The sequence below is a fragment of the Chiloscyllium plagiosum genome, chromosome 19 (genome assembly GCF_004010195.1).
Source record: "Chiloscyllium plagiosum isolate BGI_BamShark_2017 chromosome 19, ASM401019v2, whole genome shotgun sequence".
Classification (NCBI taxonomy): Eukaryota; Metazoa; Chordata; class Chondrichthyes; order Orectolobiformes; family Hemiscylliidae; genus Chiloscyllium; species Chiloscyllium plagiosum.
In genome coordinates, this window is record NC_057728.1 from 39862675 (window position 1) to 39877669 (window position 14995).

At 37.2% G+C, this 14995-nt stretch overlaps 1 protein-coding gene across 1 annotated transcript in view; it reads right to left on the reverse strand.

The window, feature by feature from the left end:
• The window catches only part of nup107 (nucleoporin 107), a 56645-nt gene that overhangs the window by 20269 nt on the left and 21381 nt on the right, over window positions 1–14995 (reverse strand). Inside the window, exons 9-21 of the mRNA XM_043708883.1 lie at window positions 13328–13399; window positions 10204–10292; window positions 9466–9541; window positions 9050–9163; window positions 8856–8946; window positions 8683–8759; window positions 6020–6079; window positions 5749–5894; window positions 5592–5640; window positions 2705–2774; window positions 2429–2547; window positions 1907–1945; window positions 328–478 (exon numbers count right to left, since the gene is read on the reverse strand). Coding sequence (XP_043564818.1) covers window positions 328–478; window positions 1907–1945; window positions 2429–2547; window positions 2705–2774; window positions 5592–5640; window positions 5749–5894; window positions 6020–6079; window positions 8683–8759; window positions 8856–8946; window positions 9050–9163; window positions 9466–9541; window positions 10204–10292; window positions 13328–13399 — 1153 coding nt within the window. The remainder of the gene's footprint in view (window positions 1–327; window positions 479–1906; window positions 1946–2428; window positions 2548–2704; window positions 2775–5591; window positions 5641–5748; window positions 5895–6019; window positions 6080–8682; window positions 8760–8855; window positions 8947–9049; window positions 9164–9465; window positions 9542–10203; window positions 10293–13327; window positions 13400–14995) is intronic.

Consider the following 14995-nt stretch of genomic DNA (forward strand, 5'->3'; position numbering starts at 1 on the left):
CTCCATTCCTAAATCACAATACTGTCCATATTAAGTGAAGGTCTTAAGTAAATGAAAAGTGCTAGGTTGATTTAAGCTGATATAAATGCAAAGAATGTTTAAGATTTTGTTAAAAGAAATTGATTTCTGAAGGTCAAACTCAACTCCCATGAATACATCGTACTGGGTCGGCTTCAGTTGGTAATGTATTTTGGGTATTAGAGTTTCAAAAAGAAGAAAACAAAAATAGTTCATTCAAAAGGCTCACTTGTTATTTTGGGATTCAGAAAGCATCCTTTTTAATGTGAAGCAAACATTATGGGATAACATAAGAGTTTCTCTCCTTACCGGCTTCTCTTGCCAGATCTAGACAAAGTCTCCGTTGCGAAGTCTCTGTAACAGTTTCCAAAAATGCGGAATATTGAGTGACAGCCAGCTCCGGAGGCAAATGGCTGACATAAAATGCTATTAAATTTGTGTGGTTAGCTTGGATTAGAAGCTGGAAAAGATAACATTCAAAGCCAACAATGTTTGAGGGTACACTTCATTAAACTGCAATAAAGAAAAGTTCAATTATTTCCACAGTTTAAGGCGGCACATGATTGCATATACCTAGGCAGGCATCTGAACAATTGTATAAAATTAATCCTTTTAAATTACAACAGTGAAATAATTATCCAGTAGAAATTCTTATACCTTTTATAAATTGAAAGAAGAAAAAAAATTTGCACTTAAATTAAACTGCTAGGCCAAGCCATTTATGATATAAACATGTCTCAATCTATCAGTAAGACAAGAAGATATAGGAGCAGAATTAGGCTATTTGCCCATTCAAGTAAACTCCACTGTTCAATCATGACAGATATATTTCTCAACCCAATTCTCCAACCTTCGCCCAAGAACCTATCTCAGTGTTAAAATACATTCAATGACTTGGCTTCCACAGCGTTCTACAAGAATGAATCTCATAGAATCACCACCCTCTGGCTGAAGAAATTAGTCATCTCAGTTCTAGAAGGTTGTACCTTGGCTGTACCCTCTGACTATTCTGGAAATTTCAATGAGATCTCTCTCATCCTTCTAAACCTATTGAGCACAGACCAAGAGTCCTCAACAACTTCTTGTATGACAAGTCCTTCATCCCTCAGAGCATTCTTGTAAGCCTCCTCTGCACTGGCTCTAATGTCAGCACATCCTTCCTTAAATATGGACCCAAAGGTGCTCCCATATTCCAAATACAGTGACCAGAGCCTTATAAAGCCTCACCAGTACATCTCTGTTATTGCATTCTAGCTCTCTCAAAACAAATGCTAACAATGCATTTGTTTTCTTCACTGCCAACTCAACCTACATGTTAATTTTTAAAGAGAATTCTGAACTCAACTCCCAACTTCCTTTGTGCTTCAGATTTCCAAAGCCTTTCATCATTTAGAAAGTGATCTATGCCTCTATTTTTCATACCAAAGTGCATAATCTCACACTTTCCTTCATTGTATTCATTTGTCACTGCGTTGCCAACTCTCCTAGCCTGTCCAAATCTTTCTACACCTTCCCAGAGTCCTCAACACTACGTATCCTTCCATCTATCTTTGAGCCATGTGAAAATTTAGCAAAAATACCCTCTGTTTCTTTGTCCAGATAGTTAATGATTAATGAGAAGAATTGTAATCCCAAGAATGACCTCTGTGGAACTCCACTATTTACCAGCTGCCACTCTGAAAACAACCCTTCTCACTAGTCCCTGCCTTCCACCAGTCATCTAATCCTCTATCCATGCCAGTACATACCCCTAACACCATGAGCCGTTATCTGATTTAGCAGCCTCCTGTGCAGTACTTCGTCAAAAAGCATTAAGACAAAAACGTGATGTATTATTTTGTTTATTTAAAAAGATAATTTTTAGAAAATGAAAACTTATTTATCTTACCTCTATATAAGTCTTTAATATGTCAGTACAAACATCCTCCTGAAATAAGTAAATCATCATTTAATAAATAATTTGTAGCAGATTTTAACTTGTCTGGTAGAAAAACAGACAGATGAAAGGGGCAGTTTCCACTTCAATCTGGACTTTACAGAAGTGCTTCTCTTTAATATTGATCCAGATTTGTTTTAGGATAACAACTACATTTACAGCTCTTTCACTCAAGTCAAGAAATGAGGAAGTCTAATAGCAGTCCAGTCATTTTCTAGGAAGAAATTAATTCTCTCAGAAGCAATTTCATCCACTCTTGCGATAGGCTGTTTGATGAAAAACCAAATAGTGGCATTTATTGTTTGTTTAGCAGACAATTAACCAGATGAAATTAATCTAAAATTTGGTTCTAATCTTCAAAGAATTTGTAATCTGAAGTAAACTGAAATGTTGTTTTAAGTTTACGAATACACTGCACTCATGGATTTGAATTTTCTGCATATGGCAACATTCAGTTGCAATAAACAGGTTTACCTTTGTCTGTAGGCCCAAACTCCAGAAAAACAATACAAGGTGGGTCATGAATCGAAGGAGGTGTGCTGGGAGGAGAGATCTGCATTTTTCTAGCCAATCCTGAAATTCATCCATTAAACCTATTATTCACAAACAAAAAAACTATTGCATCAGATAGACAAGACAATACAGATTTTTTTTCCAGAAGTGTGCAATTTACAGAAAATATGCCAGAATCTTGCAGTGCACATATTTGTTTACTTTCATTCAATTTAATTAAAAGAAAAAAAATCTTACCATCAATGTCTCCCAAGATTATGAATTTCTGAATTATATGATAATGAGCTTTATTCTCTTCCAACACTTGCTGCAAATATTAAACAAACAGTTTTAATGGCATAAATATTGAATAATGCCTAAATACCTCAATCAGGTCTCCCATCAGAATTCTCCCCTCCAAAGAAAAGATCCCCAAGCTATTCAGTCTTTCTTCATACATGAAATGCTCCAGCCCAGGCAATATCCTGGTGAATCTGGTCTGCCTTTCTGTAATGCAATTGTTCAGTTTTATAACATGGTGACCAGAACTGCACACAGCAATCCATCTGTGGTTTACAGCATAACCTACCTGCTCTAATATTACATGTCTTGATTAATAAAGGCATGTACCCTGTATGGCTGATCAGTCACCCTACTAACTGCCCTGTTGCTTTCAAGGATCTATAGACATGTACACTCAAGTCCCTCGGAGTCTCAGTACTCTTTTGCCTCATTAAGTATCCCAAAAGGCATCAAATTACACTTCTTAAATTCCATTTGTGTCTGCTCTGCCCAACTGACCATCCTGTCAATTTTGTCATGTAGTCAAAGGCTTTTCTCATTGCTGTTTACCACACCATTCTTTGGTCATCTGTGAACTCACTGGTCAAACTTCCTGTATTCATGTCTAGATTAACAGCAAAGAACCCAGCAGCAAATCATGCAGCGTTTCACTGGACACAGGTTTCCATTCACAAAATGCACCTTTGACCATAACAATTAGATCCAATCTGGCAAAGTGCCTTGGACCTCATCGACTCTTACCTCTTTGCCCAATCTCCCATGTGACTTCTTGTCAAAAGGCTTACTGAATTCCAAATAAACTGCATTAGCCTTATCTATACACCTTGTTCCTTCTTCAAAAATTCAATTAACGTTGTTAGACATGATAGTCTCCTCATAGATTGTCAGATCCTCATACAGTTCTCCCTGGATTGATTTATTTATGTCAGTCAATAAGAGTTTTATTGGCATTAGAGCAACTGCCTAATGTCAAGCAATAAATACATAATTATGTATGTATTGTTTGACACTGGACAGTTGCACTAATGCCAGTAAAATCTTATTGACCGATAAAAATAAACCAATCCAGGGAGAACAACAACATCTCCCTCAAATATTCTATCTCAACCCAGTCTGGGAATAAGCAGTAGTTTATTTATTACAGGAGAAATAATTACCAGTTATAACATTCTGAGAGACTCCCTGGAGAAACATCTTGTAGATCTGCCCCTGATAAGAGTAGTTTGAAAGGTCTCCTGTACAATATCAGTATGAATGCCGATAGCATTATCCTCAGTAACTTTTTAAAAATTTGATCATGGCATGTGGACGCTGTTGACATCAACATTTCATATCCATCCTCAACCACCTTACAAAAGGCAGTGGTGAGCTGCTGCAGTCCTTGAGATATAGGGACATCCACAGTGCTGCTGGGATGGGAGCTCCAGGATTTTGACCCAGCAATAGAATGCCAAGTCAGAACAGAAGTGGCGATTTGGAAGTGGCGTGTTGTTTCCATGCAACTGCTGCCTTTCTTCTAGATGGTACAGGTCCTGAGTTTGGAAGGTACTGTTAGAGAACCTAAGAAAGTGGAAACCTAAAAATTCCCCTCCTATGAATATAAAAAATAGGAAACCTAAGTAAAAGATGAATACTTTGATGTGAGATGACACTATATGTTTTTCATTTGTATTTAACAAAGATATTAAGCCTTAGTGCATACCAATGCTTAAAACACACACACCTGTTCACTCCATTTGTTTTTGCTCCTTTTCTAACATTTTTTAAACTGCTTTCCTTTACAAGTTTAGAAGTAGCCACAAACATCAGCTCCATCTTTATATTTACAAAATTGGGTTTTATGTTTCCTTTCAAAGACAGGTTTCTACTGTCAAAAGGCCATCACCAAAACATATGGTCTCATATAGAGCTAATAAAAATGTATTCAGCAGGATTACATTATTTTTAGATTGAAAGTCCTCAGACATGAATGAGCAAGCTCAACTATCAAATTTTAAAAGATCATTGTAAAAGGAAATTGCAAGTACTTTCTAATGATCCTAGTGAGGTTTCACCTCATAAGTTGGTTCAACTTATTTTTCCTTTAAGTCTTACTAAGCAGTTCAAACCCACATAGGACCTTCTCTCCAACTTCTACTAACAATCAGCTGTTGGCAGCCACTAGGCCAATCTCTACTTTTCATTTGGGGTTTTTGTTTGGAGAAATTGGAGAGAAAATGTATAGCCACTAGCCCACATTTTGGCACAACTGAAATAGCACCAACCATTGCTCAATGACTCAATACTCCATGTCATGTTATGTTACACCATCATGTAGCCCTTGCTGTCTTCTAAATAAATTCAAAACTTTTATCCCCATCTACAAATTGTGACACACTTTATTACTGCAATCTTAACTTCAATATTCTGTAACACTACTCTTTACTTAAATCTGAATTACATTTGCCTGCTTTCATTTCAAGAGGTAGAAATATCTGCCGTAGTCCAACACTTTATAGTTTCTTTAACCGTCTCTCCACCTTTGTAAAAAGCCTCTTCTAAACCTTTCTTTTCAACAAGTTTTCAAACATCCCAAATTCCTCTTCTCAGCCAACTTCCATATGATATTTTTCTTTAGATTAAAATGATAGAAGAAATTTCAGATATTAAGTTGCACATAAACAAAGTAAAAGGAAAACCTGAAGGGCACATTAACCTCAGACTTCACAAAGAAAAACAATTTGATTTAAATTTACCCAAACAGTGCATGGAAAAGAAATACTTAGCTGCTGAAATTTCCAAACCAGAAGTAGTATTCATTTGATTCAGGAAAATAACATTTCATATCAATGTTTTCTCTTACTTTTTTGTCTGTTGCCTGCAGCTCTTCAAATATTGCCTCTAAAGTCCAACTGAAAATGTACAAGACAGGATTCACATTTATTTGATCTGAAGAAACTTCATTCAAAGCATTTCCTTTGTTTTGCAAAGTCCAATAAAAAATGAGAGTTTAAACTTACTTTGCTTCAGTATACTCTTTAGGCAATTCTTCTAATTCACTAACAGGAGTACTCAACGCACGGATTTCTTGTTCGACAAGATTATCCACCATAACCCTGAAGTATGCCCAAACACAGTCTTCCCAAGTATCACACACCGAAAGGAGCTACAATATATAACAAAATCATTGAACAGACTATTTCGACATTTAAGGCAAGGATGTTACTCTGTAAGGATCCTTTTAAGAATTGGGATCATAAGAGGGAGATGATGAAATTTTGCTTATGTTACCTGTTTAAGATTTCCACTTAAAGCTGCATAGATTGCTCGTTCATATCTGTTAAACTGCTCCTATAAAACCAAATTCAGAAATTCAAAGCTATACAGGGAAAACATTATCAGTGAATTGCTTAAACATTTATAGCCCTCATTAATATAGATTTTAATGCAAAAAATCCCTTTTTATAAAATGATCCTCAAACAGAAAAATTTTCAAAGCAACTAAAGTTAACATTATAAAGGAAGAAAAATATACATTAATTGAAATAAACAGAACCAAAAAATTACTGTCAAAATAAACAAACACTCTACTTAAGTCTTCAAGATGGTTGCTTCATCATCTTTAGAGGAATTGAAGGGGTGCATAGGAACATGGGAGCAGGAGTAGCTATTCAGCCCATCAGTCGTACCCCACTGTTTATTGCGTAGATGGCTAATTGAACGACTTTGTGTCTTTTACCCATGTTACCCCTGTAGACCTTTGCACCATTGATGGTTGGGAATTTGTTGACCTCTGTTTTAGATATGCCCGGGGATTGGGCACACAATGCTCTCTGACATCGAGTGGAAGAATTTTCTCCTCATTTTGGCCCTAAATGGAGACCTTTCTATTTTTAAAATATAAGAGGAAGTGTTGGAGGCAGATACAATCACTACAGTTAAAAGGCATCCAGACAGGTATATGAATAGGAAGAGTTTAGAGGCATATAAGCCAAATGCTGGCAAATGGGACTATACCAGTTTAGGATATTTGGTCAGCATGGATGAGTTGGACAGAAGGGTCTGTTTCCATGCTGTATAACTTTATGTCTATTCATTCAGGTTTGTATAACTACAGCAAGTTAGAGGCTACATTACACAGCTTGCTCATTTTTTCCCCATAAATAAATTAATACAGCTATTGGCTTAATTATGGATAGAATGACTAACAAGCAAGTTGAATGGACAGCAGAGATGAAAAATATTTCAGACAAACAAAAACATGACTATAATACAATATATACTCATGGTTACTGCTGCACAATACCAACATGAGAGCATGCTGCTTGTAGCATATTGCAGGAGGGAACAATTATGCTTCCCGTGTGATAATATGAATTACTGATCAACAGTACAGCCATAGCACAACACACTTTCAAAAACAAACTATTTAACATTACCATTTAAATATGGTAATGGTAATTATTTATTTTGTTTGTAAATAATTACTAACACCTTAGTGTTTTGCAATAATTAACAAATCTGTCACAGTCAATAGAGCACAATCCTCAACTGAGATTATTCAAATTCGTCAGCAACCCCAATTAACTTTTTCTACAATTTTCACTAAATTTTCTCTATCGCAGCTCACGCAGACCGGTTGACCGCTTTACAGAACACCTGCGCTGTCCATAAGAAAGACTCCGATGTTCCAGTTCTGTGGTATTTAGAGTCATAGAGTTGTCTATCACAGAAACAGACCCTTTGGTTCAATATGTCCATGCCAACTAGTTATTCTAAATTAATGTAATCCGATTTGCCAGCATTTGGCCCACATTGCTTTAAATATTTCCTATTCATGTACACATCCAGATGCTTTTTAAATGTTATAATTGCACCAGAGTCCACCACCTCTTCTGGCAGCTCATTCCATATATGCACCACGCTGTGTGAAAAAGTTGCCCAAATCCCTTTTATAACTTTCCCATCTTACCTTAAACCTTAGCCCTCTAATCTTGGACTCCCCTACCCTAAGAGAAAGACCATGGCAATTCACCCTGTCCAATTTAATTAAATCATCTTGCTCCCTTATCAACATTTACATTGCAAGCCTGTTGCAGTGAAGCTAGATTAGGCACTTTACAGCCTTCAGGACTCAACGATGAGTTGAACAACTTCAGATCATGAACACTCTCTCTATTTTGGTACATATTGTTTAGCTTGTGTCCTATTGACTTTCAGCAAAGCTCATTTATTGTTTTCCTATTCAAGCCTACTATTAACACCTATTTTACATTTCAATCTCCCTTTTACCATTAGTACTCCCTTTGTCATTTACATTGAGTATCCTCATAATATATTCATTTTCTCCCCTTCCTGTTAGTCAACAGGCTAAATCAAACACCATTTTCTAGCCCTTTTCTGTTCCAGAGTGTCTTTGGACACAAAATATTAACTCTTTTTCACTCTCCGCAGATGCTACGAGAATTGTCGGGCCTCTCCAGTATTTTTATTTCAGATGCTCAGCATCTGCACTACTTTGCTTTTAATTTTCTGTATTGATCTGTACAAGGAATTAGGAATTAAATTATAGAAGAGGAATTGGTCAGTTTAGATTAACTAGTTTCTGATGATTATAAACTAGATTAATGTAATGTTAATGCTGAACAAAGCAGAGTGGATCCAAAAGATATAGAGTAGTTTTATGAGCTGCCCAATTAACATTTCATTTTTACAGAAAATTGCATTATTTCAAGTGGAAATGCTGTCCAATACCTTGTATCTTATAATCTGCAAATCAAAATTAAACTTACTGCAAAGTTTTAAATTTCCATGCAGAAAAACCTTGATTGAGTATGTTACTGCATTTCTGAAAAGCAACTAAATGTTTTGTATACAGTTGGAGGTTCAATGCTCATAAACAGATCATAAAAGAGTTCTTTTACATCCATGTTTTTAATACTGTAGTAGCTTACATCTTCAGCCATCCTCCAGCAACAAGCCTTCCAAACACTTCTGTTTGGGTTCCCTTCTACAGGTTCAAGAACTGTTCCTGAAATCAGATCAAACAGGAATTTCAACAATTCAGACAACCGTTTCTTATTGATTTGAATAGCTAATAGACATTAGTCCAGAATAGTATACTCACCGCCATTAAGATTTGGGTCATGGTATAATTTCCAGCCTTCCAGAGTTGCAGCTCTCCAAGCCTGACCACAACGTTTGCACAATCTCTGAGCCTGAGGGATATTAAATAATATTTACTGAGTGCATAGATTTCTCATAATCACTGTATGTGTTTGTATTTAAGAAATGTATGCCAAAATAAAAGAACTGTTTTACCTCATCAGTCATCCCAGCTCGTATAAGAGCAAAGAGATATTTCATAAATCTAGCATCATCTTCCCTATCCAAATCTGCAAGAGGCATTTTCTGTCTGATAGGAGCATCTGGATCCTTGGAGAAAATGGGCAGAAAGTTTTAGCTAGAATTGTGATTTTACATCCGTCACCATGAACTTCAAACACAGGTGTAGGTGCACTAGAGGTGGTTAGTTTTAATATATTTCCCAATGCTTTGATCACCTCAAAGCCAGAATGACTCAAAACTCATCAGAAAATTTTGTTCCACTAATGATACAAGTCTATTTAACATGATAAGCAAAGTGTTAATTAGAATTAAAATGTTAATCAGAATTAATCTTTTCCACTAAATATATTAGGGTCAATTTCAAGTAAAGCAGAACAAAACTGTATTACCAGCTCAGTCACAAGTTGCCTTGAAAATCCAGCAACACCCGATCGCTGTTGTGTTAACACATGTAGTGTATTTTCCCTACAAATGGGATTTAGGAAACACATAGTAAGCATTATGAGAATTCATGTATTTATCAACTTAAAAGCTTAAGCATGCAATGCTTTCCTTTATTGGAAGGCTCAAAACTGGTTATTCTCTAAGGTGATCCACATCCCCACAGCCACTGATGCCCATAGACCTATGAATAATCACTTCAGCCAAACACATCCTTCCCATCTATATAATCCAAGAAATAAAGATCTAGCCTGTCCAATGACTGGTATGTACTTGAACCAGAACATTATTGAAATAATCTTGATTCCATGTGACTAAACAGAGGAAAAAGAAACTGGTAAAGCTTTAGACAAGGCAGATGCAGCTAAATCTTAGCAAGAAAGAGATTAACCTGCTGCTGAAAATGTTTCATTATACGATGTTCTCCTAGGCTTATGGGGAGCAAGAACATTGGCATGGACCTGACAGGCTAAATGGTCCACGTCTGTGCTGTAAATATGATACAAGGTTCCTACTGCTAGCTATCATGAGAAACGTGTTTGCAACTGTCAAACATCACAAGTTAATACTGAAATAACAAAAAGGAAGAGAACTACACAAATCCAATTAACGATCAAAATGTAACAAAGATTTAACCTGTCTAACCATCTAACTTCCACCCTCAAAAAAAAACCTCTGGTTCTTACCAGTACACAGATTTTGCATAAAATTCAATGTTCTCTGCAAAATTTCCAGCTTCTTCTTTGGCAATACTCTCTAACCAATCTACAACGATCTATGGAGTTAAAAACAAAAAAATGTTACCGTGCTTTTTAATGAAAGTAAATTCTTCATTTGCTGGGTATTGGACAAACACCTGAACAAAACCTGATCAAAAATCATGATTAGTCACTTGGCAATAGAGAACTTGCATATAGTGAACAAAGGGATATGCTGTCAAAACTGTTCATTTTGCTTCACCACAGCAGACACATAAATATCAAACTTAAAAGAGAACAACAAATTATACTGCACAAGAGAAAGGATGCCAACTGGTTGGTCGTACTTGTTCCCATTGAAATTAGGTATTCTAGCATTTGTCTTGGTCAGGAAAGACTATCGATTGTTACATTCCTGGAAGGGGATAACATTCCCAATTTTACAAAAAGCCAAGGAACCGCACATGCTTAAAATTAGAAAGAAAATCTGAAATTGCTGGAAAACCTCAGCAGGTCTGACAGCATCTGTGGAAAAAAAGCACAGTTAAAGCTTCGGGTCCAGCGACCCTTCTTCCGAATTGATTGCAGCTAGCAACAAGTTGGTATATACACTGAGGATGGTGTGGGCAGTAAACGATAAGTAGGGATAGGTGTATCTCCAGCTACTATTTACTCCTTCCCCCAACCACTGTCCTCAGCGTACATACTAACATTTTCCTAGCTACAAACAGTTCTGGAGAAGGATCACTGGCTCTGAAACCAATAATAAAGAGAAGCAAATAAAACCGGAAAAATATGTTGATAAATGTTATGTATGCTAAGACAATGTGAATCTTCATTGGAATTTTACTGCAAATAACTTGTAAATGGTTGTATTTTCCATTTCTCCACTGGAAAATCATAACATGCGACATGCTGATTTATAGCAAATGCAACAGGTTGATAGCCAATGACTAATCTCTTATTTAAAAGATAAAGGTTGAAACATTTGCAAAAATCTTCAGCCAGAAGTGTTGAGTGGATAATTCATCTCAGCCTCCCCCAGATGTTCCCATCAGCATGGATGCTAGACTTTAGCTAATTCCATTCACTCTGTTATATCAAGAAATGGGCCCTGACAACATTCCAGCAATAGTACTGAAGATGTGTTTCAGAAAGTGCTGCACACCTAACCACGCTGTTATAATATTGACATCTATTAATATTGAAAGTTGTCCATCTATGTCCTGTGCACAAAAAGCAGCACAAACCCAACCAAGCAAATTACCATCAATGTACTATCAAGCGGCATTTGTTTAGCAATAACCTGCGCACTGACACAGTTTGGGTTCTGCCAGGGCCACTCAGCTGTCAATCTCATTACAGCCTTAGTTCAAAGGGCTGAATTCAAACTGTGAGGCAAGAGCGCAATTGACCAGAGTGTAGCATCAAGGTACCCTCGCAAAACTGGAGTCTGTGGTAATCAGGGAAAATAAATCTCCACTGGTTGGAGTCATAGCTGGCACAAGGATAAATGATTGAGCTTGTTGGAGATCAGTCATCTTGGTTCCAGGACATCTCTGCAGGGGTTCCTCAAGATAGTGTCTTAGGTCAAAACATTTGCAGCTGCTTCAAAGACATTCCTTTTATCATAAAGACCAGAAGTGGGGAGTGTTCAGAACCATTCTTGACTTTTCAGGTACCGAAGCAGTCCCTTCCAAATGCAGCAAAAATTGGACCATATCCAGGTTAGGGCTGACATTCAGTAAGTAACACCTGTGCATCGCCATGAATAAATGTCAGCCCAGCCAGCAAAACGCACTCCAATGAATGAACTCTTTTTTTAACTAATAAAAGTCACAGAACTTCTGCATACACAGCTATACAACATAGTGACTTTAAGCAGGTGGCTTGCAACTATTGGTCAATGAATTCCTGACCACAGCTGGAATACTGCTGACAGTTTTGGCATCTTTATCTAAGGAAAGACATATTGGCATTGGATGCAGTCTAGAGAAGGTTCACTGAAGCTGATCATGGGTAGGGAGGGATTGCCTTATGAGGAAATGTTGAACAGGTTTGACCTGTATGGATTGGAATTTCAAAGAATAACAGGTGACCTTATTGAAACATACAATACGTTTTAAAGTTCCAGTTGCAAAAAATGACATATTGACTTTATAAAATGCTGAGCTCAGAAATAATATCAGGCAGATTCCAAAGTAAACAGACTTAGGGTGGAAACTGGATTGCCAATATTGTCTCAATAATGTTTAGTACAGACTTCCACAATAATGAACCGGGAATCAAACTCATATCACATAGATAGGAAATTGCCCATTTTGAGGGGTCTCTGGGGAAAGACGAAATCTTTAAGGCAATACTGCACATTTCTGTGCTTACCAATGGCAGTGCACTAGTCATCATTTTAGATCTGGAGGAACAGTGCAGCATAGACTTGTTCTCCAAAGCATACAACAATACCAGTCGTAAAAGGAAAACAGAAGCCATATACAGGGCACTCGCTTATTAAAGAAAATCTTCGAGAGATAGTCCAATTCTCAAGCGCACCAACACGGCAATCAAAGGAGGTTCCACAAGGCTCGGAGTCCTGGGAATAGCTTGTACGGGAATGCTGTACCTATTGCAACCAAATAGAAAATGGTGCAGTATCTTTCAAAAGCAAGTATAAATCAGGAAGCAGAGAGAAAACACATCGACAAAATTCCAAGCCAGCAAGCAATGCAATTACCTGCATTATTCCCAGCTGATTTGCAGCAGAATATTCAGGACAATGACCAGCATTAGCAGTTGCTGTTTTCTTTAGCAAGAGATAATGTAGAAAGAGCACAGAAATCCCAGTAAAAAATAGTATGTATAATACAAAGGACTCGTGCCATAGTTTCCTGTGATCTGGACATCACAGCTGCACCATTACTCACATGCAAGTATACAGACACATTTTACTTAAATTGATAAACATACTCCAATCCCCAATCACTCCCTTAACTATTTTCATAATTTAATGCAAAACACTTTCATATCTTGCAAAAAATCCCCCAATTATACCATAAACTTTTCAAATATTCACAAGCCATACAACATTCCTGGTTTGTAAATAACATAGTAGTACCTGACACTGTCGTATCAGTGAGTCACGTTGGAAAAGCATTTCTACAATGGTCTTTTCAGTGGCATTTGGGGCCTGCAAAAAAATGTTTTATGAAATGTAAATTAGTTCATTTTTTAAATATTCTGAACATTCTGCCTACTGGATTATTCCACCTACAACACAACTGCACATTTCCCCAGGAGTCTCAATTACTACAGGATAAGACAGTTGATTGCCTTCATATGAGGATTTAAAAGTAGTCAATGAAAAGATCATGCACCATGTATAAAACAACTGATGAATAAATCTTCCACTACTGAACATTTTCTTCATTCTGATACAGCATCCTTTAACTTTAACTTCCTTAGATGAAAAACGTTTTATATAGTGAACTTGTATTTATTTAGTACAAGCAAATGTTAACACAGGAAGCTCATGTTTTAATTAAGTTTTTTTTAAAGATTTCTCATAAATTAAGCTATTAGCAATAATCTGTAAATCTGTATAACTTAAAATGTATTTCATAAAAAGTTTAACAATTTAGGATAAGTAGAAGTAATGACTTCTAACCAGATGTAAACAATTATTTATTTGTAATAAATAGTAATTCTTATTAAATACAGAAATCCACTCCATGCATCCTGTTAACCAGGATCTAAAAATACAGGTTATTGGAGAATTTTGCACCCTTTGATAAAATCTAAATTTGTGAGGACTCCAGAAATAGCAGAGCTGGATAGTATGCTGGAGCATACTACCCCAGCAAGGCATGTCAAACTGTACCATGTATTCATTTTGCTGAATGAGATCCTGCACCTAATCTGTATTGGTGAGATGGCTACTGTCATATCTGTTCAATACTTTTAGGTATGTTTTGTGACTGCCTCAAATTAAAATTGGATTAAATTACATAACATAAAGAAGGGTTCTCTTTCTGTGCATTTTAAATGGTGCATCTCAGCAGCTCTTGGGCTGTCATGGTTCACAGCAAGGAACATGTTAAATAAAACTATCACTTCTCAAATGCCTCATTTTATGCCACTGTACAAAAAAAGTTGAAAGTTGAAACTTCCATGAGGCATAATCCTCTTAATTTCTCAAGCATTTGCTAAGAACGAACCTGAAAGGAGCTGAGAAAAGCCACCACACAGATGTGGCCACGAAAATAATTTAAACAGGTGAGGTTCAGCAAGGGAAAACAAAAACTCAGGTGGATGCTGGTTGAAGATCTCCAATAATGCCATCCCATCCTCTAATAAGCAGATTGCTCATAGAGATCATAAAGTCAAGCTAGTGAGTCTCAAGTTTTATGGTTTGCCTATGCTACCTTTTTTGAATATTAGTACAGTGAAACCGCTATTATCTAAACGAGATGGGCGGGCACTATTTCGGTCGGATAATCAATTATTCGGTTAATCGGTTAAATGCCATTCCTCTGGGCTTAGACTTTTTTTTTTAAGTCTGCTCCCCATTCAGGAGACGAGGCAGCAGCACACCACGCGCAAGCCCCCTACCGCGTCCAACATCGCCTGATCCATCGCCACCCCGCCCCCAGCCAACATCGCCCCGATCCATCGCCGCGCCACCCTGCCCAACGTCGCCCCGATCCATCGCCGCGCCACCCCGCCCCGATCCATCGCCGCGCCACCCCGCCCAACGTCGCCCCGATCCAATACCTCGCCCCGCCCA